Consider the following 27,455-nt stretch of genomic DNA (forward strand, 5'->3'; position numbering starts at 1 on the left):
GCCACGTCCAGTGTCCCTAACCATTGTCCAGCCTACGGAACGGTACAGACTAAGATACGGGCCTTACAACTGATACATTGTCCAGCCTGTCACCTAACCATTCTGATTCCCCAGACCTTTCCTTTGATTCATGGCCCCCTCCCGTCATATCTTTTCAGCTTCTACCTCCCATACCTACCCTTCCCACACCTAGAGAGGAGATAGAGGATATTCTAGACCATCAGATAATATCGACGTTAAATGACAGATTTCAAAAGTTCCTGATTAAGTGGAAGTCACGCCCAGCTTCAAACAGTATGTGACTTATTGAGGAGGAGCTTCAAAGACTTGATCCTAATATCTTGGAGCAGTTTAGGAGTTTTGTTTCGTCAGTGGCAAAATCTTCGCAGCCGGAGAGAGTTGATGGGGACATATCACGACACGCATGCCCCCCTTACGCACGTACGCAAGGAGGAGGGCTCCACCTTCGATTTAATCAATGACGACATCCATGGAAGGCCTCCTAGTTAGAAGACTTTATTTTGGTTCCTTGGGGTGGACCCGATCATCATGTGGATATCATGATCGTGACCCACTACCCTAGGTAACCTAAGACTTTGAGTTTTTCTTATTACCGTTATTATGAACATCATGAACGGTTTAGATTACATTGATAAGTTGTTATTTTTTATTACTTCGTCTTTAAGTAATAGTATGTGCACATGATGCGACTTTTGGAGTATAGATTTTTCTTATAAATAGGCAACCCCTTGTAATTTTTTTAATTGAAGATGGTTAATAAAATTCTGTGTTTTCCTACTTCTCTAATTCTTTGAGTTGTGGAAACCTAATTGAGTGCAAAACCCTCCCTTCTTCGAAGGGCTAACTACCGTGGTGCAAAGCCACACCTATCCCTAATCACCCCCATCTCCTACCCACCATATTCTTCATCTCCTATATCCATCCCCTCATCAAATTCACCCACATTTGCAGTTAATCTTTCCCTTACAGTAGATTTTCAGAATCTGGCCCTGCATGAGGGTTGAAACTTCGGTGGAGCACTATATTCAAACTGATCATTTGTTTGGCCTAAAATTTGGAAGGTGGTCCATCCTTGGCCGACCAGGCCCTATCTGGTTGATTCTAGATTCGTGGGACCCACACACATGCGGGCCACCATCCATGCACGTGCGTCAGGTCAGTTTGGTGTCCACACGTGCGGGCTGATCACAGGTTCCCTCTCGTCTTTATTTCACTCCTCTTTCGTCTTATTTCCATAACCTAACCATATGTCATCTCAAATTCCCAATTCCACTTTTGAAACCCTAGGTTTTCCCAAATTGAAACGTAAGAATCCCTTGGATTGTGAAATAATCCTTTGCATGTGTGAATGAATCTACTATCCTTTGAGCATTGTTTGGTCTATAGTTTTTAATTAATTCAGCCCTAACATATGTAAGCTTCGACCCTCGTAGATTCTCCTTGTTGAATGCTTGACTTTATGTGGGATGTGAAATTATTGTGATTATTTCTAAATTATTATGATCTAAAGCCTGAAATCTTGCACATCATATCTAATTTTCATGTCCTACATCAGTCACCTGGAGATAGGTATGGGTAACGGATAGTTGCCTACTTATTCTATGGCTTTACGGATCTCTCATGTTTATCTATGCTAGTATTGATAGGTGTTCCTCACTAAAGTCTTTTCGAATTATTCCCTTGTCATACGGGGCTTCAAACTTAATTCTTTGGTTGAGTTAGGGCATTTTCGTCATGGAAGTCGAGTTGTGACATCTCAATCATTTGCTAAGTACACGATCCAGAATGTTCAGATTGACATTGAAGATTTAGGCCGATTGTCCCATATTCCACATATGATTTTGAAGAAGATTGAATATTAAAAAATTCTCCAAATTAATTATTGCTTGTGTGTTAGTACCCATCGAGGAGTATGAGGAATTGTTCAGTTATGGGGTGTCGTACGCACTTTTGGGTTTTTAATTTTAATTTTTTTTCTTTTTCTTAAAATAAGTCTTCACTGTCTTTCGGTATCTAATAATGTTTAGCTGAGATAGTAAACAACATGTTCCTTTTAATCAACATCATCTTGCACTAGTAGAGCATCAATCGACTATGCAACAACCGTGGCATACAGATTGAGCGGTCGATCTTTAACTGGTGGCATCAATACCGGTGGCTTCATCAAGTAGTCCTTGATTTTATTGAAAGTCGATAGATGTTTTGCTTCCCATTTAAATTCATCTCCTTTAACTTTATCAACGGAGAAAATACATTAGTCTTTCCTATACAATTATAAATAAACCTACGCATAAAGTTAACCTGACCAAGAAGGCACTACATCTATATTTTACTTTTTGGTGGTTGAGCATCAATTATCACCTGAGACTTGTTTTGATATATTTCAATTCCTCGCTGATGTATTAGGAATCCCAAGAATTTTTCAACTAAAACCCCAAAGGTACATTTGAGGGAGTTTCTCTTCAACTTATGGATCTTCATCCGCTCAAATGATTTACACAAATGAAAGAAATGCTCTGTCACATCGTCCGACTTGACACCACATCATAAATATATACTTCCATGAAGTGGCCAAGCATGTCACGGAAGATTGCATTCATGGCCCGTTGCTAAGAAGCCCCTACATTTTAAAGTCCGAACTTCATTACTACCCAATAGAAAGTCCCCAGCAGCCTTGGACATCGGAAAGCCGTCTTTAGAATGTCTTCAAGCACAATGCTTATTTGGTTATACCCTGAATGACTATCCATAAAGGAAACCATCTTATGTCCAATTGCTTGGTCGATCAATTGATCGACCATGGTCATTGGATATTCATCCTTAGGTGTAGCTCAGTTTAAGTTCTTAAAATCAATACACACTCGAAGCTTATCATTTTTCTTGATGACTGGCACTACATTGGAAATCCATGCGACATATTTGATGGGTCTAATAAAGCCCGCCTTTAATATTCGTTCGATTTCTACTTTTATTTTCTTAGTAATCTTGGATGCCATTCTTTTAGGTGGTTGTTTATGTGATTGATACCTTTCTTTTATTGGTAACCTGTGCTCGACCAGGTTCCGGGCCAACCCAAGCATCTCATGGTAATCTCATGTAAAACAGTCGGCAAATTCTATGAGCAAATCAATGAGTTCAACCTGTGCTTATGGTTCCAATAATCTGATGATGAAAGTAAGCCTAGGTTTATGTTATGTTCCTAAGTTTATTTGATCCAAAGGATCATGAACTTGAACTTAACAATTGTCCAACTTTTCTGGAGCTTGTTTGAGATCCTTCAAGTCAATACCATCCTCGATTATCTTATCGGCTAGTATTATTATAACGCCCCGAAATTCAAGGGCCGAGTAGGAACTCGGCGCCTGAATTCCCTAGTGCCACGCATGCCCTAACAGGCCTCATGTGTAGTTATATGAACATTATCCTGTGGTGATGGAGAATTAAACCAAGCATAGAGTAACAATAAATCATGCGGAAAAGTTAAGTGCTGCTAATAAAATGAACATCCACACATAAGCCCAAAATATCCAAAGTAACATCCAATCAGGGATCTAGTCTCGACCATACATCTAACCCAAAATGACTAGGGCCCTGGCCCAGTCCCACGATCTACAAACCTGAACTAGAAAGATCCGTCAAAGGTCTGAAAATATGCTCGCTCCTCCTCGTCATCCACACCGGCATCCTCCAGTGCATCCTGCTCCGTTGTCGCTGCATCTATGACAAGTTCTGATTGGTGTTTTAAAACACCGTCCTAAAGTGGGAGTGAGTAGCTAACTCAGTGATACCATTAACAGTAAGTTACACGAATTATCATACACAAGAGTAAATTTAGTGAATAATATACATTCATAGAACCCTAGATACTTTGGTCAATGCAAATGCATGGATTAATAATATGATGCATGCATCTCACCACAACACTCCCTCTTACGACACCATCTAACGTTCGCGAACCAATACTCCCACAAGTGACCTCGACTACCAAATCGCAAAAGTACCCAATGCATGTAGTACACACGTTAGCCGAGTTGATTAGTTAGGTTCATTCATCCAGCAGGTTAGAGAAACCGAGATACCCTGACAGATCATTGCCCTAATCTGATCGCGCGACTCTAATGGACGTGGCCATATGACTCTCACGATCCTTAGCCCTTATGGGTTCGTCAATCACATAGTTCTTAAGCTCATATGAAAATAATTTAGGACATTAAGTCCTACTCGCGGTCGTTACAGGGAGGTCGTCACCCTAACGTAGGCCGACAGCTTGGGTATAATATCCCACACTACCATACCCGACTCATGAGTCTTTGGTGCTCACTAGTCACTATGGGGAGGCTCGTCACCCTAGCGTAGGCCGACAGCACGGGCATAGTGTCACATACCGCCATCTATTGTTCAAGAGTCTTTGTGGGCCGCAAATCATGATTATCAGTGGGCGCAAGGGTCACAGGGTACCTCAGGTTCATTCAGGCATGTACAATCATGGTTAACATATAAGGATGACCAACTAGTGGACTAATCTGCCCCGACGAGACGTACCATGGATTGTACGGTTTGAGATAAACATCTCGTGTAGTCCAACTACGGCTGACACTTCACAGTTCGACTAATCGGGCCAAACTTGTCCATGGGCCATCCCAACGGAAGGGTTGCCCAAAAAGGGATTTCGGTTAGTTAGCTGATCCATAAAGGGGCATGTGAGCAGTTACGTAGCATGTTTCAACAATTTTCCTGGAACTACTCTAGCGAACAAACATCATGCTCAAAATTCAAACAACATGGACAGCAATGCACCCAATTCACATCAATTCAATTTACTGTACCAACATATAACATACAATTCATCAAGCAACATCTAACATGCGAATCGATGACAATCTCATGGCATGCAAATTAGCGAACAACATGAAATTTACAAATCAGCAACCAACATGTGACATGCATCTAGTAATTAGTCATGTAACATACAAATCAGCCACATTTAGGAGATTGTACTTGAATCTCCATAAATTTGGCTGACAGGTCAGCAATCTACTCATTAAGAGACCCTCAAGACCTAATTTCCTTTCTCAATTTGGGGGAAAGTCCTATGCATGTCCTAAATCAAGTAACAATTAAAATTCAACAACATGCATTCTCATATAGCACCCAAATCCACTATGATTCACGCTTAGCACATTAATCGGCCACTTAAAGGTAATGGTCTGCACCTACTATCGATTGGAAGCTCTTGCGGTCGCCCTAGTGTCATCGGGTCCTCAAACTTGACGTGTCGGGGCCCTGCGTCACATGAAATTTGTGGTAAGGTGCATGCATGTGACTTGTTGTTAGAGAGAGATTGATTGATGTCTGGATCTTACCTTAGATTAGACGTAGCTCGTCCCTACGGCAATCGGGTAGGGATTTCTGGCAACGTAGAGGTGTAGGTGCGGGGAATTTCGGTCCCCAAGTACCACATGCACCCACTACCTCTCTCCCTCTTTCTCTCTCCTCTCTCCCCCTTCTCTCTCTCCTCTCTCCCTCTCTTTCTCTCTCCTCTCTCCCCCTTCTCTCTCTTCTCTCTCTTCTCTCTCCTCTCCCTCTCTCACTACTGGATTTATATAGGAATGAGAAAGAGAGAGAGAGTTTAAGGGTTTTATACCCTGAAATTAGATCAGTTGGCCCCGGGTTCTGTTAATTTCTTCAAATGGCCCCATTGGGCCCATTTCTGGCTGTTGGGGGCACCCTAATGGTCCATTGGCCCATCTAATTCATGGGACAGGTGCCCTATGGCCCGATGAAGGGCTGGGTAAAGTTTAACGGCAAATAGATGTGGGGTTTTATCGCTATGGTCTAGTTTGCGATCAATGATCACCGATTCTCAATCAAGAGTCAGATTTTGTGGATGAGTGCAGGGAAATATCTTTAGCCTTTGGTGTAAGTTTGGAAGAAATCCGACGGCTGAAATTCCTTAATTCACTGACTCAAGTAGCGGGGCCATTTGATTTAAAATTCCATATTTTATTTCAAAGCAAGGGCGATTCGCACTTTACAAGTGCTGACTAGATGGCAAGAGTTGTTCATTTCTGGGTGTCATCTGAGTCCGTCATCCGTGATAGACCACAAGTCCAGTGAGGCCTATGGCCTCCCCAATTTTTGAAATCTTCTGTCCTTCCTTGGGTGGTGTATGGCTCGTACTGGCAGTCGTCAAGTACAATTGGGCTGACCGGCACTACGGCCCAGGTTTAGCCCGAACGTAATTGGATTCAATTGTATTAGCGGCTTAATCCAGATTAATTTATCGGTAATGAATCCACACGTGCGATCGAATCGTACAATCCTGCATCAATTCACACGTAGATGCCTAAAGACATTGTTCCGATTGAGCCAGGTGTTACAATTACAATTTTGACCATGTCAACGAAACATCTATCACCATACTCTGTTAGACTCTCTTCAAGTTGCTTCATCATATCCGCGATCCTAACCGTTCCCTGATTAACTAATGAGGAACTCATCACGAAACTTCTTGAATAGTACAACATGGAGCTGCCCGATAAGGTACTATATCCTTTGACATACCATTTTTTTGTCATAACTTAGTAGAAATAACTTGTACTATGCTGTTTGAATTAGTTTTGGTATCTATGCCAATTGGACGCCCATACTTATCCCTTCTTGTAAAACATATTAGACCAAGTTTGTCTCTATAAAAATAAGCCTCTGCTGCATTAGATATGGCTAAGAATAGTTTATTGTCAGCCAACACCAACTCGACTTTATCTTGATTTCAGAAAATTACGAATTAATGCAAATATGATGGGATGCATGAGAAAGAATGTATCCAATCTCTGCCCAATAAAGCATTATAATTTAATGAAGTGTCGACCACAAAAAAGGTTGCTCATACTCTTTTTGTTCCCACCAACAAGTTGATCGATAGGACACCGTGTGCCTGTGTCACCCTTCCAATGAAATTGCTAATCGTGAACTCGGTCGGAATTAGATCATTAGGAGTTTTCCCTAATTTGACCATCTTTCTTGTCAAAAGAACATTCACAACCGCTCCATTATCGACTAGCACTCCGATAACCAAACATCCATCTAAATGGACAGAGATGTATAACAGCTTCAAATGTTGGGTCATAGTGTGAGTGGGTCTCTTTATTACTATTTTCTTATATTGTATGTCTGGATCTACAATGATAGTCGACACATTCTAGGTTTTCTCCTCAAAATCAAAGGAACCATGCTATATGATGACATGAGAAAATTCCTCCACATCTCCTTCTATCTTGGTTAGTTGTGTTGGTTTAGCTTGAAAGCTCAATGGTAGAGTAAGCACTATATTATAGTCTAAAACAACTGGTGGAAATTATCCAAACTATATCATAGTATTTAGACATTGCGCCCAGGCATTTTTGAATTCGGTTGTTCTTTTATATTGTTGACCGAGGTTTTCATTTTTTTCCTAAGGATTTGGTGAAGTATCTTGATCAATGGATCATCGCCTGAAAAGCATTCATCACTAAGGTACTCGCCCGATCCTTCAAAATTAGTACTTTTCCTGTTAGGCTACTGACTATTCTCAGACGACTTGTGAAGATGAGGTACCATAGTCAAGTCTACCATATTTACAATTATATGTTCATCTTCTAGTGGCAGAATCATTGGCATTGGTCATGATCACATCACTCGCATTATCATTTTCTGGTTTTTGTTCTCCACATCAACCAATCATCGATGCTCAGCAAGTTGTTGCTTTTACCAACGTTGTTCCTGTGTACGAGTCATCCCTTTAAGTATGGTTGAAAACTTAAGGTGTCTAACTCTTCTTCAGACTTCTTCCTAGGTGGGGAGATGTTTAACTATCTTTCGTTCTAGTATTGGAATTAGTTGAGGGCAGTTAATATGATGTTGATAAGATTCTACCTCTTTTATTTTTCTCCTCAACTATGGTTTGATTTCGTCATTTGCTTAGATATTTGGCCGAGGAAACTGTCTGGTTGGCTGAATTGGTCTTGCGCATTGGTCGCATAAGTGTGGTTCACGGTAGTATGTGATAATGTTTTCGGTTATGTTTCATTACTCATGACCGCTCACCATAACATCTTGTGTCCCTCTTTAGGTTGTTGTTCCACATTCTGGTCTCGAGCCAATTTTCAAGGATTGACTGTGGCCATATTAATCTCCATGCTTGATGGAAATGAGTCAGTGTTGATTAACATTGCCTCTTTTCCTTTTAAAAAAATTTTAGCAACCCTCGGTCAATGTTGTCTTAGATAAATTCCTGAAAACAACACACGTATTAGTAAAATGAGACCGAATTCTATGCCATTCGTGGTATTCAGTCTTCTTCAATTCTTTGACCGTTAGTATCTTTTGACTAACGAGTATTTTAATAAACTTTCCAACTAGTATTATATCAAAGATTTAATCGGCTCGGATAATATCAAGTATATATGTTCTTTGAGCTTTTTGTGTGGCTGACAGGGTTTATTCTGCTTTAACCAATGCTGAACAAATAAATGGTTGCTTGACCACTACCTTGACCACTGTCACATCGTAATTAGGGTCATAATAGTAGGTCTTGATTGACGAATTCTTCTTCCTCATACATTCTTGAAGAATAGCTTTGTACTGGGATACTTTTCTACTTAAATCGTAAAGATCGCCAAACTCCATTCTAATAAACTTTTTACAGAGTTTAAATTCCACACCGTAGCCGTAAACACTTTGACCGATTCCCTTGGCCAATGTCAGAAATGTGAAAGGTTGGCCATATAAAATTTCCCCATACCTGTAAAAGAATTGGGTATGAAACTTCTCTTTCATTTCTTGTCAAGTTTGAATAGAATTTAGCAATAAATTAGAATACTAGGTAAAAGCTACTGTTAAGGAATGGACAAACAGTTACAATTTGTGATAATCATTATTGGTTAGTTTTCTATACTGCATGGTAAATCAACCTATGTGTTCTATGGTTGATTAACCAGTGTCATCGGTGAATAATATAAAATCCAATCGATAATTTCTCAACAATGGATATTGTCAGTCAATCCATTTAGGATCTGTTTTATGATAGACAAGAGTGGTAGTTCAATAAAAAACTTGACCAACCACCACTTGGACCAGTTGTAAAATTTGGTTACGGTCCACATGGTAAGGCTCGACAATTGGAGGTGGCTCAGGGCTTACTAGATACTGTTCCCCGTTGTGAGGGATATCTTCCCCCCCCCCCCCCAAGATATTCCTTTGTTCCTGATCTTTGGAACAAAATTCATATTCTCTTGTTCAAGTTGTTTAACATCAACAGATTGAGGAATATCACACACTTTCTGCACCGGAACATGATGCATGTTTTGTTGTTAAAGAGGTGCAGTTGGGACTAGATGTGTTGGCGCCAAGTTTTCGACGGAACTGATCTCAAGAGTTTGTTGCTAAAGCACTGTGTACTGAGGCACAATGGGTGCTCTTTCAGCGAAAATGACCATCATTCGATTCAATATTTTATTCTGACTGCCTATCCACCCATTGAACGTTTCAACCTGAATTCTCCAGTTACAATTTGTGATAATCATTATTGGTTAGTTCTCCATACTGCATGGTAAATCAACCTATGTGTTCTATGGTTGATTAACCAGTGTCATCGGTGAATAATATAAAATCCAATCGATAATTTCTCAACAATGGATATTGTCAATCAATCCATTTAGGATCTGTTTTATGATAGACAAGAGTGGTAGTTCAATAAAAAACTTGACCAACCACCACTTGGACCAGTTGTAAAATTTGGTTACGGTCCACATGGTAAGGCTCGACAATTGGAGGTGGCTCAGGGCTTACTAGATACTGTTCCCCGTTGTGAGGGATATCTTCCCCCCCCCCAAGATATTCCTTTGTTCCTGATCTTTGGAACAAAATTCATATTCTCTTGTTCAGGTTGTTTAACATCAACAGATTGAGGAATATCACACACTTTCTGCACCGGAACATGATGCATGTTTTGTTGTTAAAGAGGTGCAGTTGGGACTAGATGTGTTGGCGCCAAGTTTTCGACGGAACTGATCTCAAGAGTTTGTTGCTAAAGCACTGTGTACTGAGGCACAATGGGTGCTCTTTCAGTGAAAATGACCATCATTCGATTCAATATTTTATTCTGACTGCCTATCCACCCATTGAACGTTTCAACCTGAATTCGAGACTGCCTGGCCTGAGCTCGTGACTGCTCTATAATATGTTGAATCTCCATTTACATATCGTGTAACCCAGTCAACACTATCTCAAGAGGATCTGTCCGAGATGATGATGCCCTATCTTGGCTTGGAAGATTAGGTACCGAATTGGGCAATATTTCAGGCATTGGCTGCACATGCATTTCCTATTCTTGTGCAGGCGGCTCAGTACTGCTAGAAGCGTTATGACCTCTTCAACTCATATATGTAGTGGTGCACAATAAATATTTATGGCAACTAAGTAGTTTTTAAGTCCCACCAGGCATGCCTAAACTTGTTATCCATTGGATTATTTTTAGTCACATGTGGTGTGTGCAGGTGTGTCAGAACTGATTGTGCCTCTCGATTCAAATTGAATAACTTTGACCCTAAATGCCAAGATAGGTAGATACATCAAATGCAATTGTATATGACTGTGACTGAGACCCGAGAAGTTCGGTTGCCTATTCAGCCACTCGAATAAAAAATTTTCAAGACGATAGGGCAACTTGTCAGAGGGTGCAGTTCTTCCTCCGAAGATGATTTACACTTTACCTTCATACGAAAAGACTTTTGGTATGCCAAACAACTGGAAGAAATCACACAGAAAAAGAAATACTCATAATCAACCACAGAGCAGGACAACAAGGAGCATTTTTGAATGAAGAATTGTTTGCATTGAAACAGAACTAGTCCAACGGGAGAGCATTGACTTGGATTATAGTTAGGGATTATCGCTACTCCTAACATAGGGGTAAAGATAAATTGATTGGTTTGTTTAGTTGATTTTTCCTTTTAATTTATAAGTTTCTCCACTATATCGATACTTAGCATCCATTTCTATTATTTGCTTCAATTGTTATGGTAATTGAATCGTTGTCATGTCATTTTTCAAAACTTTTTCTCTTTGTGCTTTTTTAACCGTTGCTTTCCTCTCAATTGCCTTCTGTCTCTTGAACTTCTCCGTCTTGCACCTTGTCATTACATGACATGTATTTTCCAGCTCAGTGCCAACTGTAATTCTATAAATAGTGCTTCAAATATCTTCTAACCACATACCATATCCTCGATGTGCAACAACATGGGTTATTTTCTGTATACAAAACTGGCCACAAATATGGTACAAATTTTGATCATCTAAATATTAAATCACTGGAGGTTCGCTGAATTGTTGAAAATGAAAAGTGCCCAACGTCCACACATAAGAGGTTAGGGTTGTTGAACAAATACAACATTACGAATTTTAACAAGTAAACGTGGGTTCCACAATTTACTCAATGTAATTTGAGTTGATATACACCGTGCAGACCGCATATCAAGCGTCATGTGCAGCCATAGTATAAAATAACTTCTCTGGAAAACCAATTGGATAGATTCTATATCTGCTCATTAAAATTGACGGCTACAACAAAATGACCAAAATTCAAAAGGGTCAGAATCATCTGATGGGTGTGATTTTTGGCATCATGGTCTATCAATAATATTAACACACGAATGAACCGTCCAGATTGATGATCAAATTGCCCACGTTAGATTTTTCCTTACCAATTCCACTAAAAGAGCAGGGCTGCATTGTATTAGAGAATTTAGAAACAAACTCAAATCTTGCCGAACTGACATTTAGCTCTTTAGCTCCTTCACTGTCAGAAATGACTGATATTCCTTGGAAAGTAGGACGGTCAATGGGCCGGATAATCCGGACGGGCCTTCGGGCTTGCCCGTATCGAGCCGGGTCTTGGTGGTGTAATAGGCCCGTGGACGGGCTCGGGCTCGGGCTCGGGCTCGGGCTTAAATAAGTGATTCAAGGTTAGTACCCAAAAGACCATAAACCCGGCGCAGCCTGATAGGTCTTTTATAAACCTAATTTTCCTTATTTTCTTTCGTTCTCTCATCCTATCTCTTATATGAGGCACACTAAAATATCATTTATCCATGAAGATATTTAGGGCTCAAGCTTAGGACCGAGCTCAGGCTCTGGCTTGAAGCGGGGCTTGGACAGAGCTCAGCCTGGATTAAACTGGGCCCATTGACAGCCCTATTGGTAAATACTCCCAAACAAGATATATATTACTTCTGATTACATTTGATAAGAGATATAAATTAACGAGTACTTTTTCAAAAATTGATAAAAAGAAGGCTGATTAAATTTTATGGGCCACATCATCGTATTGTGACTTACCTATACTGTCCATCTATTTTACATCTATTTTATCAGGACATTTTACAGCACGAGCTAATAGGAATACACATATTTAAACCTCAAGTTCACCCCAAAGCATAAAATAGTGGTCAGAAAGCTCTTTTAATTATGGGTTTATATTAATGCTTGTTTGTCATTTAACCTATTCATAAGGATATTAATAAAATGAAAAACACAAATATAAGCTTGATCCAAAACCTTAGGGGCTTAAGAAGTTTTCAATGGTAGCATTCAGTTCTCATTATTTCTGTAGTGTGTATATTTGATCTTGGATTTGCCTCTTTTTTAAGTCACGTCGAAAATAAGCTGGCAGAAAGATGGATGGTGTAGATGAGTCACATGCATCATCAGGGCCCATATTTTTATTTTTATTTTTGTAAATTTTGTAAAGTTTAAAAAGATAATAACCATTGTACATTTAAAAGCATTTTCAAAAGGATTTGAAAAACCCAACACCTTTTAACGATTATAAAATCTAGTATGGTGGGGCAACTAGTGTCTTTAGACATAATTCTTCCAAAAGTTATATCCACTCATGATTATCAGAGATACCCGGGATGATATAATCAAAGTGTGGGCCACACGTGAATTTGTAAGGTTTTTGGGGACGGGTTGGATATTATACATACACCACGTGGGTCCCACGATGCTCGACTCAACAGTATTACCCGAGTGTATTTTGGGTCTTTTCAGTTTTCAATGCTGAACAGCAGCTTCGGTTTGTAAAATTAGAATTTGGAGGCGTTTTCCGTAAAAATTCGGAAATTATAGAGAGGAAAGGAATCCGGATCATGTGCTTGCCACAGGCAGTAAAATCCTGGCTGCATGTAATGAAAAGGTATAGACGTGGACCAATCACGATCCATGTGTGGCGACGATCCGGATTCAAAAGAAAAAAGGAGAGAGACGAAAAACAGTGTATTTTCTAGCAAGATAGTAGGAAAGTAACTTGGATTTTTTTAATATGATTCTTCTCTCTCTGCTTCAGGTGCAGATCATTATCTCATCTCCTGACGCCTACTTTGTTTTTCTCCTCTCTCTCTCTCTCTCTCTCTCTCTCTGGTCAGATTTCAATGGTTTTTTTGCAGATTCCAGTTTTGCCCACTTTATAAACCAACTTGGAGCCTTTTGATCCCCAGCTGTCGTAATCCATCCGTCGCTGCCTAGTTGCACTTGTGGGGCCCACGCCCTTGTCCTGGATTTCCAAGATAACACATCAACATCATGTAAATTTCTGTCCTATCGCTGTAAAAATAAAAAAGAAAAGAAAAGAAAGAAAGTCCGTTTTTTTTTTAAAAAAATTATTATTTATTACTTCGTCTGTTAAAAAATCTCATTTTTCTGGCTTTTGGGTCTGTTGGGATTTTTGGGTATTTCATATTTTTTTAAAATTCTGCTCCTTTTGGGATTCATTTTTTCATATTTTTTTGAATTGTGGTTTTAAGGCTTTTTTGCAGATATGGTTTTGGCTATTTTAACATATTTGGGTTTCTATTATTTTGCTTTTCCTTTTACAAATTTAGATTTTAGTTAGTTTTGTTTTTTGGGGTTTATATTTTGTGGAAAATCCTGTTTCTGGTCTTTTTGGTTCATCTGGATTTTGGTTTTTGGGTCCTTTTAGGATTTAATCAATTTTGATTTATAATATTTATTATGTATTAAATCTTTGTAATTTATTATTTTTTCAGTATTTTTTGCTATTTTTCTTTTTTAGGGTTTATTATGTTTTAAAAATCATGTTTTTAGGGTTTTGTGTTTTTTAGGATTTTATATCTTATATTAGCTTTCAGATTAAATTAGTATAGGTTCTGGATAATTACTTTTTAGGATTTATCTATACTGTTTTTGTGACCATTGAAGTTAAAAATAAAAAAATTACTAATAAGGACTTCTTTTTCTTTTCTTTTTCTGATTTTTATTTTATTTAATTTTATATATAGGACAGAATGATAGAAGAACATGAGGTGGATCTTACTGAAGGTGAAAAATTTCCATTACTGTTTGGTTCTTTAAAGAATCCTAAATGTTATTGGATTTTTGTTAAGAACCTTCTGATGGTACTAGATTTTTTTTCGCTCTTTTTGTTGTTTTCGTTCGTTCTTGTAAATTTCAGGGGTTAGAAAGGTAAAAGGGCAAGGAATCTGGATGTGGTTTCCTGTCATTGTTAAAAACCAAGCTACGAGGCATGTGGGTTTTTTTACTGTGGGTCCTAGTCAACGAAAACAGGAGTATCTGAATGTGGTTTTTTTTTTTTTTAGTTGGCCTTTAAACGAAGGGGGTAAAATTTTTATTTTTTTATTTTTTAAAAAGAACGAGTAGAGGGAGGAGTGTGTTTCACTGTTATGTTAAAGAGCTCTCTCTCTCTCTCTCTCTCTCTCTCTCTCTCTCTCCTACTGTGAGGATAAAACAGGAGGAGAAAACAAGGTCTTGGGGCTGGATGTTTTAAGTGAAGGGTTGAAAATGTCAGGATATCTTTTCATGGAGGGTTAATTTCTATGGGCTTGTGCTGTGAAAACAATGGTTATCAATGGGGTTTCAACTATCAGGATTTTCCATCTGAAAGCCTCTTCTGATTACCCATTTTACCATCACCGGCATATTGTTCTTTGGCTGGTTGTTGCGGTCTCTTTCATCTCACAATCCAAGCCCTAATGCCCCATTCGGAACGCCTTTTCTTTTGTTTCTCAGGATCACCCTTTTATTAGTCCTATTTCCATTAATCTGATATTGGCAACCATATTATAATTCCTTTTTGGGTAGGTCGGTAATCTCAGGTTTCTTGATTTTCATGGCATCTCCAGAAAGTCCCATTTCTTTTTTGTGGGGATCTCTCCCTTGAATTCTTCTTCTTCTTCTTCTCCATCTTCTCGTTCTTCTTCCGTGTTTTGTGGTTATTTAGATGCTTTGTTGTAGTTCCTTTGGCTCTTTGTGGGTCTGTTTGGTTCCTTCTGATTACCTTTAATCTGACACTGCCTGCCACTCTGCATCCCCAAATTGTTGCTTTGCAAGCTTGCCTTTGCAAAAATTCTATCTACCAATTAAAGTAACCCGCACGTATTGAGATCACTCAAGGAAATTATTCAGATCCAGCTTCCTCTAGCTATTCTAGAAAATTCAGTTTCTCTCTTACATCTATATCTAAGCTGTCTATTGGAAAAGGAACTATTAAAAAAAAAAAATCTATCTGAGAAGAATAAGAAAAAATAGCTTTGGTCTTCTCTTAGATTGAGTACTTGGGAGGTCTCCTTTTCAATCCCTTTTTCAGTGGATTATGCTCCCTAATTCAAACAAGGCCAGATGACCACAGATGAAATGAGCAATGGCTCCTCGTGGAGTTGGGAGCAGGAGAAGGCGTTTGAGAAAGCTCTGGCAACTTATCCTGAGGATTGTAGTGATTGGTGGGAGAAGATTGCGGCGGATGTGCCAGGGAAAACTTTGGATGAAATCAAACACCATTATGAGCTTTTAGTGGAAGATATCAATGGCATCGAGTCGGGTCGGGTGCCTTTGCCTGCCTATGTTTCTTTGTCAGAGGGTTCAACCGATCATGCGAATGAGGGAGGGACCGGTAAGAAAGGTGGCCATTTTGGGCATTTTCAAGGTGATTCCAATCACAGCGGGAAGGCGTCAAGGTCCGACCAAGAACGCCGCAAGGGAATTGCCTGGACTGAGGATGAACACAGGTAAACTCATACTAAATAGTGTATAGATAAATATTTTTCCAGGTATGATTGGTTACTGATGGATTACTTTATTAAGTAGTGGCTATGCACATCTCTAATTTAATATTACACCAGTGGGAAAAGGCAGTGCGGATTCAAACAGCCAGAAACTTTCCTGCAGAACACGGTTTCAATAGTCACGGCTATTTACTGTGTTTGCAGGAATGTTCTACTAAAGATGCTGCTCCCAACTGTAAAGCTATGGTTCTTTAGACAGTTTGGTTTCCTAAAATAGCTTATTTGCTTTTACTTCGCTGCTCCTGTTTCCACTTCCTCAGCTGCTTCTGATTTCCGATCTGGAAAATAAGAGATGATGTGGGGCGAGATAAGAAAGTGATAACTAAACCTTTGAAAGTTTCTTCATCTTGCAGTCCCGCATTTGTTCGGGCTCCTGCAAGTTGTTATTTTCTTAAAGAACTCTTATAGGCCTGGTTCGCTTTAAAAATTAGAAGTGAGTGCAGTGTAGCCGATTATCCCTTTTAGAAGCTCTTTCTTATTAAAGTCAAAAGGAATAAGAGTATGAAGTTCCACAAAGGAGAAAGATGAGAATCAAGGCCTTTATATTTCTAGCACATGAATGGAAATGGAAATGGCACCTTATGCAGGGAATAAATATTTTATGGTTTTCAGAAAATTATAGAAGTCCTTGAAAAGCTTCAAGATTGAATCAGAAAGCTTAAGGTTTAAGCCATTATGTCATTGTGCCAGTTAGAAATTTTCAAGCATCTCTCTGTGACAAGTAAAAGATGGGGGCTGATAAGCCCTGAGAAAATGGTGACGTGAGGTTTCATTTTGCAAATAAAAAAGAAGAATAAGAAGAACAGTTACTGGTGCCACAAATGAAAATTGAGAAGAAATGTCTGTATAAATCTACTGCCTACTGCTCCCACTCTTGTTTCCTCCATTCCTCATGAATTTTCTTTCCTGTCATTATAAACAGGACTGAAAACTTGAAATAATGATTTATTCCCATGATCAATGATAATGTAAACTACACCCAAAATCTGTCACTGGCAGGCCACACATGTTGTTGAATGTAGACTGCTGGTAAGTTATTTTGAACCTTCCATTTTTTCAGTTTATATGTGGGACCGCCTGATGAGCTGAGGTGATTTTGGGCCAGGCCGTGCAAGCACTAGGCCTGACCTGATTCATGGTTCTAACACATTTCCCAGGTTGGCACGTCCGGCTGTTCTTGGAGAGAATCATGTGAGATGTGGACTTAGCGAAACTCTTTCAAAATGGTAGTACTCTTGTTCTTTCAGTGGAAGTATCGAAATCCGAAATCAGTGCATCTATGATCATCATCATAGCCTTTCCCAGCTATCCGGGGTCAGCTTTATGTTCGCTAATCATTCCTAAGGTGCAATCCTTGGTACGCTGATGGGCCTTCCTATCCCTTCTCACCACCTCATTCCAAGTCCTTTTACGTCTCCTGCACATCCTCTGAGAGGGAGGTAGAGGGAGAGACTACAAAAATGCACAAACAACTAAACAAAAGGAAAAGAAATTACAATTGCCCCATCCATCCTTTGCACACCGTCCACTCGATAATAGAAATTTCCCCATCCATCCCTTGCACACCGTCCACTCAATGATAGAAAGCCAAACATTGCTAGCAACCCAATCGACCCCCCTACTTTCACTACGGAAGCATCTTCCATTCCCTTTGCCCCAAATTGACCATAGGCCGGCAAGGAGACAAAGCCTCCATATGGCTTGAGCATTTTTGTGGAGAGCTACCCTGTAACAAGCCATAAAGAGGTCTCCACGTCATAGGGCATGGACGAGAACAAATTAAAATTACCAAGAATAAAAGCCCAAATGAAACTAGCAAAGGGGCAATGAATGAATAGTTGGTTAATTGTCTTGGCATCAGACTTGCACATAAGGCACATGTTAGGGATAACCATGGAACGCTTTTGGAGACCGTTGATCGTCAAGACTCTCGTTCTACCCACAAGCCATCCAAATTTTCCAACCTTGGGAGGGGTGCCGTAATGCCACACATGGCACATTTTTCCTATCTTCTTGTCGCGGGTATGAAACATATAATAGAAAGACTTGACCGAAAGTATGCCCAACCTATCTTTGTCCAAACCAAGCTATCACTTTCACTCGTCGTACGTCTACAAGGGTTCAACCATTCCAGCAAAGCAGTATACTCATCAATCTTGTTGTCCTGAAGGTTGCAACGACTAGGTGGGGCCCAAACAACCGACTCACCACAATGACCATAGCACCAATCTGCCACACATCCTCTTTTTACTCCCCTTCAATCCTAATCAATGTTCCCCTCCTTGTGGGAGACATCTCTGGTCTTTGTTGCCTTGACTGATCCCATCTCAATTTGCTTCTCATCGCTTTATCTCGTATTGGAACTAGTCGGTTGCTTCAGATGACCTCATCTTTAATTCTATCGTTGTCTTCCCACACACCAAAATCCTAATCTCTGTAACACAGTCTCTACTCATGCTGCCTTCTAACTGCCTGCCACTTTACCCAATATGTTGTATCCAGTTGATGGCTGTCTTGTAAAATTCACTTAAAGTAGCATAGCCATGTGCCAGTCACGCAAAACTTGCAGAGACACATCTTCACTTCATCCCTGATCATGGGCTCGAACTCAAGACCCCATGCTGAAGCGAAGAGCGGTTTGTCAGAGATGATGGCTTCAGCAAAATCCTGCATGTTGACCTGTGTGTGTAGTTAAGCAATCCTATTAAAGGATCTATCATTCTGTGGACATTTGTACTTAGCCATTTTAAATCAATGTGTGTGTACACATCCATACACAGATAGATAGATAGATAGAAAGGGAGGGAGGGAGGTGCGATTGCAGCAGGCTTTACAAATCTGAGTGGCAAGGAACTGGTAGGTAGTAGATATATTGAATAAGCTTCTGTGTGTAATATATATATATATATATATATATATATATATATTTTAAAGCAACGGGATAATATATATAAAAAAGGAGAGAATACAGAAAGCAGAAAGGAAAAGCAAATCTGCTGAGGTAGCAGACAGCCACTAACAGCCTAGAAAACAAAGATCGCAATCTTTCAATCCCTCGACATTGACGCCCATTCGAACAGCAGCCTTTTGGCCCTGGAACCAACTGCGTTGGCAGAAGAAGAGTTGTCATTGAAGCATCTTTTGTTTCTCTCTTCCCAAACGGACCACCAGATTACTAAAATGGCCATTCTCCAAATAGTTGTTCTGATTTTTCCTAGTTTGAACCCTTGCCAAGTCGATAGAAGGTTGAGGGCCGAGTCTGGAATGCACCAACTAATCTTGAACCGCTGACAGAAGTCGACCCAGATTTGGGAAATAAAGGGGCAGTGCACCAGAAGATGGTTCACCGTCTCTGCTTCTTGCCTGCAACATAAGCAGGCATTGACGATCTGCATTCCCCTCTTTCTGAGGTTATCTATAGTTAAAATTCTGTTTCGATCCACCAGCCAGCCAAAACAGATGAATTTGGGGGGCGCTGAGTACCTCCAGATGAAGGGGGAAGCAGGGACGGACGGATGCGATTAAGGGGTGATGTGGGAATAGAAGGATCTGACCGTGAAGGAGCTGGTTTTGTCAAGCCTCCAGATAAGTCTGTCAGGCGAGGATTGCTGCAGCATGGTCTTGGAGATGCAGTCTAGGAGATCCATGTATTCAGAGAGTTCCCAGTCATGGAGGTTTCTTGAGCATCTCACATCTCAGACTGTTTGGGCATTAGTAACTGAGAAGCAGTCAGAAATGAAAGTGTGATATTGACTGATGCTCAAATCTCATTCTTGTTAAGTTTCTGAAATGTCCATCAGTATCAGAGTTTTTCACAATGCATTTCGTGCATGTGCACTTGTGTTTGGTGTCATCTACAAAAATTCACATAAGAGGACCTCTTCGGATTTACATAGTTAAAATTATTCCATGACGAGCGAACTGATGATATCGGATTTTTATCATGGGTTGCTAGGCACAAAAATATCATATATTTCCTGCACCTGCAGAATACTAGGTGCCTGTGGTGAGGTCAAGTGACCTAAGTCCTTTTGACTTATCATGTCAAAGATTTCTATCAACCAGAGTTAGTCTGCAGAAGGCACGTCTTTTGATTTTCAGTTGTTTTAAAGCGTTATTAACTTTCATCGCCCTTCCCATGCCTTCCCAATTCGGTGTATTATCCTAGTGAGCACGGTTGTCTTGAATGAACCACGGGTTCTCCAAAGGTCAAAAAGAAAGAGTGAGCATTTTACCATTTCACTGTTCTATTGTAGTTATTTTTCATTTCATGCAATTTTATATATAAGTTTGTTCCTTTCAAAGGAAGCGAACTTTGTAAAGAAGGAATGAGACTAAAACAGTAGGGCTCCAGAGCATGTGTATCTCATTCTCTCTCACCTTATTGCATGCTCTAGTGGTCCCGGTACTACTGTTAGCTTGGGTAGTGGGCATATGTGGGGCCCGCGTGATGTATGAAGGCCATCCAACTGTGCATCAGATGGGTCATCTCATCTTACCTCCAGGTGTGAGAAATCAGCCTGATCCAACACTTAAGTGAGCCAAAACATGGAAACAATGTGAGATGGGACCCCACCCTTGATTTAGACAGGGGCCCACCAGAATTTTGAAACAGCCTTATATTCGGCCTGACCTTTCATCCAGAGCAGGTGAAGGGTCTGGACTTCATATTTACCACATGGTGGGCCCTCCACTCAACTCAAGGGTGGACGTTCCCTCCCATCTTGTCTGCTGTGGTGTTGCCCACCTGATTCACATCAGGCTGAGTTTTACTGCCCTCAGAGTACATTGCCTGAGGCATGTGATGGACGGGTTGGATTTTATTCATGCATCATATGGGCCCCACCTCTGCCAAGTACCACTGTAGCTTATGGTGGTACTGGTACCACAGGAGCATGCTCCATTCTTTTTATGCCATGGTCCTACACAAGGAAACTCCACCTGTGAGAGTTTTATGCTCTCATTGCCATTCCCCAGTCTTATGCCATATCTTTCACCAACCTAAACATTATGATATTGAATGGTGGAACAAGATTCATGTGGCTGACCTAGGTCGAAGGCTTAGATGATGATGATGATGATGGTCTTACAAGAGCAACTGGTCATTATGTCTATCAGTGTTGTTAGTCTTGGGGGACGATCCCTTGTTGATTCTCTCATTTCACCAATCTTTGGATTCAACATCTTTGCTTGGAGTTTGTTACTAGCCAATCTTAGTCCTCAGAAGTTCTGGCTAGGCCTGTTAAAGTATTCCCATTTATGGACAATTTGAAGATCTCAAACCATGTTGAGTTTGAATGAAGTGTAACAAATTCGTAGCTGACTTGTATCCACTCCATGCTTTTGCCTTTTGGTGGGTTATGTTGCCTTGTGATGTTATCTAAGTTCAGTTCCACATTCACTGCATTCATATTAGGGGTCGTTTGGTAGCATGGATTCCATGTGAATTGGAATACTCAGTCATGTTTGGCACTATGGATATGGATTCCATGTGAATCCAAAATTTGTGTTTGGTAGCATTCTTCATGCATGACATGCATTTTACTAATTCTCACGAGTGGCCCACTGTAAGGTCTAATGTGAAATCCACCCTTATCACTGGGGGTGTCACTCCATTTTAGCCGTAGGGCTCAAAAGTCAGTTCAGTCCGTGATTCAAATGGATCATACGATTGGAAACAAGATACAAGGCATCCCTCTCCCAACTATTTCCCTTATGGCCCACCTGAATCACGAAACGGGCTGATTTTTGGGCCCTACGGCTAAAATGAGGTGGCACACCTAGTGATTGGGGCGGATTTCACGTAAACATTAAGGTGAGGCACACCAATTCTTGAAGTCAACTACAACCATTTTCATGCAGAGACGTCGTGACATGAACTAATCTAGAGCTTAAAAATGTTATGGGACATGGCTACTATGATGTTTATGTAAAATCCACCTCGATCACCAGCTGCGTTGCTTAATTTTAGCCATAGGGCCCAAATTTCAGATTGCCATATGATTCAAGTGGGCCATGTGAAGGAAAACAGTAATCCTCACCCTCCAAACTGTTTCCTTTTGTGTGGCCCATATGAATTGAGGATGGGCCTCATTTTTGGTCCATAGGCTTATATTTTAGCTTTGTATCTAGCAGTTGGAGTGGATTCACAGTGGGCCTTGAAAAAATCAAGGGTGGGTATCCCTCTCCTAGCTCTTCCTTTGGCATGGCCCACCCGAATCACACACTGAGCTGATTTTTGGGCTCTATGGTTAAATTAAGGGGACGCACGTAGTGATTGAGGTGGATTTCATGTAAAGGTCATAGTGGGGCTCATCAATTCTTGAAGCAAGCACATGGTTCATTTTGGTGCTTACGTCATCCATGGTAAAGGGTGGTAATGTGGCTTGAAAATACACCTCTAGCCAAGGAATTCAAAACAAGGTGAAAGGGCAGTAAATGAAATCCATTTGCCACCACTGTACCACTCCCCAAACACACTTACTTTATGCCTTTACCGCCTATTACCACCCTTTATCACTGTTTCCATGGTGCCAAACAACCCCTTATTTCCAATCATCAGGTATATAAGGTGATGTCACCAATATGGTGCTTATATGTCCAAGGCTCCCATTATCTTACTTTTCCTCTTCATGTAATTTGCATAAACTTATCATTTTTATTTTTTTTAAACACACACCGACACCCCCACACACTCATCCACACACCCACACCACATCGGCACTAGATCCCATGATCTCAGTGTTGAAATAGAGACTATCTACCATTGAGCCATAGAGTCAGACCCCATGAAATTTTCATTTTCATGTCTGGTGATTGCATGTTATGATTTTTCTATCGATCCACTACAGTTTTATTCATTTTCATTAAATTGGGGCGCTCCAGGGGTACTCATACCACCGTCAGCTTACAGTGGTATCAAGGTGCAATGTATCACACCAATGTGTCACCTCAAAAAACCTGTAGGACCCAAAACTCAGCCCGATCCAAGGTACAACAAAGGAAACAATCTGTGAGGGAATGCCCATCCTTGAATTTCACAGCAGCCCATCCTTCATATGGACTGGATGAAGGGTCGAATGGCCTTGATTATATATACACAACATGATGGGTCCAACAAAAATCAACTGTGAGTGTTTCTTCTCAATATGTTCCTTGTGTTGTGGCCCATCTGAGTTTGGGATTGGGCTGATTTTTGGGCTCTATTGGTTTTCTGAGGTGATGCATCTTATTGACGGGTTGGATTCCGTGAATATCACTGGGCTCCACATCTGCCTTGTACCACTGTAAGCTTACAGTACTATATCGGTACCATTAGATTGCGCCCCCCTTCATCATCATCATTTAAGCCTTATCCTAACTAATTGGGTTCGGCTACATGAATCTTTTTTCGCCATTTAACTCTATCAAGGGCCATAACAATCTTGAGTTTGGTATGTCATATGAAGTTGTTGCATTAGTTTATGCCAACTGCCAACCTGACTCAACTCTACTCCAATGTTGTCAAATCGCATATGCCATTGTATGCGACTGGCATATGCTGTTCGCATATGCCATCGCATAATCGCATATGCGATCGCATATTGCTCTGTTTTTTTTTTTTTTTGAAAAAAAAATATATGTAAAAAAGGGGGAAAAAATTATTAAAAAAAGGAGGAAAAACTATGCCTAATTACTACAAGTGGGATTGGGTACTTTTACCTATTTCATTGTAGTTTGAGTGTTTGAGACTATTAGACTATCTATAAAAATAAGTTATATATTTAATCACTTATATTATATTTACATAAAATTTGACAAAACTAACAATATGTTACATTAAGAGAGAATTAATTATTAAGAACTTCAAAGCTAGAAATTTTATTGATAAATGATAACTTGATAACTTGAACAACTTATAAGTTACAAGTTACAACTTAATTTACAAATACAATTTACCGAAAAAAGCACATCTTGCGAAGTATGCCATTGCATACTCACATATGTGATCACATACTTATCGCACAAAAAAGTATGCCATCGCATACTATCCTGGTCCTAAAAAAAGTGGCATATGCGGTCGCATATGACAACAATGCTCTCCTTCTTTATCCAGGCTTGGCACCGGCGGTGAGAGAAAAAAAACTCCCACACACTCAATGTCATAGACTATTACATAGGTTGATTACAATCAAGCGCTATCTAGTAGTTTATTACATAGGTTGATTACGGTCAACAAGTTTATTACAATCAGCAAGTGTTAACTGTGAAGAATTATTACCAGTCATATATTCAGTCCCATGCTGTATGTTTCTTATGTCTATTTTGTTGTGCTTCCGTGGCCCTTCGCTCCACACCTTGCACTCATTATTAGTACTACAAAGGGTCTAAGGTCATGTGAGGGTGATTCTAATGTAGCCAGTGTGTGCCAAGGCTGTGATTATGATTATGATGATCCACATGGATATGTAAGTCTAGAAGTATAAAGGTATCATAGTGGAAGACACTGTGCATGCTCTCAAGTAATCTATTTGTGTTGTCTGATGGCTGTCAGGAGAAGTATATAAGCATAATTGCAAACATTTTAGATGAGCATAGTAATATGCTTATTGAGGACTGATTTTATTTTGTTTTATTTCAAAGAAATATACAAGGATGAAAGCCGAACTTATGAGCTACACTTATGGTTATAGAATCTATAGAATAAGAAACACGGTAAAGTTCTGCTGATGTCTTTTTCCATTGTCCTTTTCTTCCCCATTGGGCCACATATGCCATGAAGTAACATAGGAGCTCATGGATTTTTTAATTCCAGATATGAATCGGGTGCTCACATCTCTACCTGCACACATTTTTATAGAAACACTTGTCAACACAGTACATGTGCAGCAGATCAGGGCTGTTAATCTATTGGGTCCTATTGTTTATGTGCCTCGGTCCAAATCAAGACTGTCCTCTGATCAGGTGGGACACATGCGTTGAGTGATGATGGTCAAAATTTGTAACTGTCCAATTTTTTGGAACATGTATAACCCATTTGTGAGCATAGAGGCCTGATTTTTTGGGCCAGAGGACATAAGTGGTGGGACTGCCCGATTATGGCCCATATGTCACACGTTTATTTCGTTGGCATCTGTGGTCACTAGTGATTTCCCCAAATAAAGCCATCTCCTCGGTCACATGCCCAATGGGTGGAGCAGTGGAATCTGGCGAGGGATGCTAGATGTTTGTGTTCATAATGTAGAATTGGCGTCAAGGTATTTTCAAACTCCAAATGGCTGAGAATGAAGGACATCCTAGGTTCATTGTTTGTCCAAAGAAAGCTATTATCCGTGATATCATTGTAGGTGGCATGTATTTTATTCATAACCATCTTCTAAGCTTTGTCTCAACTAATTGGGGTTGGCTAAATGAATCCTTTTAGTTGGGATAAGGGTTAGATGATGATGATGACTAAAATACATGCTACGCCTGCAAGGAGATCATGGATTTATTGTTCCCTGGTTATTCTTTTAAACAGGGCCTGCTGATCTCTGCAGTACATCTTTCTAAAACGTTGATGATACCCTCGCAAGGTTGCACAAACTGTGATATAAACATGTTTAAATATTTCCTTAACCAAAAAGGTTGGTTGTTCATCAGAACATACAGTCCTGGCCTTGCCATTGAGGAAAGGTTTGGGACCCACCTGAAAAGTGATAGGAACATCCATGTCTGTGTAGGTCCCCAATTTCAGCAGCCCAATAGGAAGCATGGTTTTCCGACTTGTCCAAGTTTACTTGGAATCAGTTGAATCCGATCCTGTTCGGTACCACGAACCTCCCCCATCCTGTCAATTTGCATGACTTGACTGGAGACTGGACGATCGGGTAATCGCTGAGGCATAAATCAGTTTTAGGAGGTCATAAACAGTGAGACCCATGGTTCTTATGGATTACGTAACCAGGCTTCTTTAATGTCAATCCTACCTATTTATACATGATTTTTATGAAAGTTAAAATCTTGGGAAGATATCCCATTCTTTTTTAATGTTAATCGATGCATCTGGAATTTAATTTTCACATTCAAAGACTGTCTAGATCTGTGTCAGCTATCTACAAACTTTCAACCCATAAACTGGTACTGTTCGTTGTGTTCTTATGCTAATGTTTTGATGATTTTATTTTATTTTTTCGCGACACAGGTTGTTTCTTCTTGGATTGGATAAATATGGCAAAGGTGACTGGCGGAGCATATCAAGAAATTTTGTGGTATCAAGGACTCCTACTCAGGTGGCCAGCCACGCACAGAAATACTTCATCCGGTTGAACTCAATGAACAAAGACAGGAGGCGCTCGAGCATCCATGATATTACCAGTGTAGGCAACGGAGACATCTCGGCACCTCAAGGGCCTATAACTGGTCAATCCAATGGGCCCACCGGAACTCCTGGGAAATCTGCCAAGCAGTCATCTCAGCCCCCGCCGGGGGCTCCTGGAGTTGGTGTGTATGGGACACCTACAATAGGCCAGCCAATTGGAGGGCCCCTTGTTTCTGCAGTGGGCACTCCAGTGAATCTCTCTGCCCCGCCCCACATGGCGTATGGTGTCCGGGCCCCAGTTGCTGGAGCCATAGTTCCCGGTGCTCCAATGAACATGGCTCCGATGACATATCCAATGCCGCATGCGGCTGCCCACAGATGACTATGAATCTCTTACTGTACGAAAGGGGGAAAAAAGAAAGAAAGAGAACAGACTACTCGTGTTGGGTTCATGCGGTCCTTTACATCTTCAGGTGGAATAAGATAGCTGCTGCAAGCATAGAGCGTAGATCCGTCATATGTCCTACTCTGGAGTATCTAATGCTGTCAATTCGTATCATGTCCTGAATAATCCATGGAAGAAGGGAATTACAGGTCTCTCTGTATATTTAATCTGTGGAAGTAGAGACAGCAGCTTTTGAGTGGAGGTTCATTTTACTATTTCCTTTATTGCTGATGTGGTGTATATTCCTTTAGCTCCACCCATCAGTGTAGGTGCATAGAGACAGGATTCCCAAGGCAAAGGTGTAAAAAGGCCACATCATGTTTTGACATTTGAGTAGTGTTTGTGCACATATTGTGCAAATTGATTCTACCCTCATAAAATCTCATGGTTTTGTTGTTCTTTAGCACGCATGGGAATATTCAGTACTCTCGTCTGTGGGTTTGTGATTTACTTCTGTTATATATATATATATATATATATATATATATAAAACCTGTAAAACTTGTAATCCTATGTGGGTAGGTATGTGGCCGAGTTGGTGATGGTCCACGATATGAGTCGGCTCCATCTAATC

General features: G+C 40.3%; 1 protein-coding gene across 1 annotated transcript; it reads left to right on the forward strand.

Annotated features, from left to right (window-relative positions):
* The first annotated feature begins 14,774 nt into the window (after positions 1-14,774).
* On the forward strand, positions 14,775-27,284 carry LOC131242884 (transcription factor SRM1-like). Its single transcript, XM_058241834.1, has 2 exons — positions 14,775-16,100; positions 26,320-27,284. Exons 1-2 carry the CDS (start codon positions 15,715-15,717, stop codon positions 26,816-26,818), a joined length of 885 nt encoding a protein of 294 aa, XP_058097817.1. The 5' UTR covers positions 14,775-15,714; the 3' UTR covers positions 26,819-27,284.
* Positions 27,285-27,455: the final 171 nt, after the last annotated feature.

The sequence above is a fragment of the Magnolia sinica genome, chromosome 4 (assembly GCF_029962835.1).
Source record: "Magnolia sinica isolate HGM2019 chromosome 4, MsV1, whole genome shotgun sequence".
NCBI lineage: Eukaryota > Viridiplantae > Streptophyta > Magnoliopsida > Magnoliales > Magnoliaceae > Magnolia > Magnolia sinica.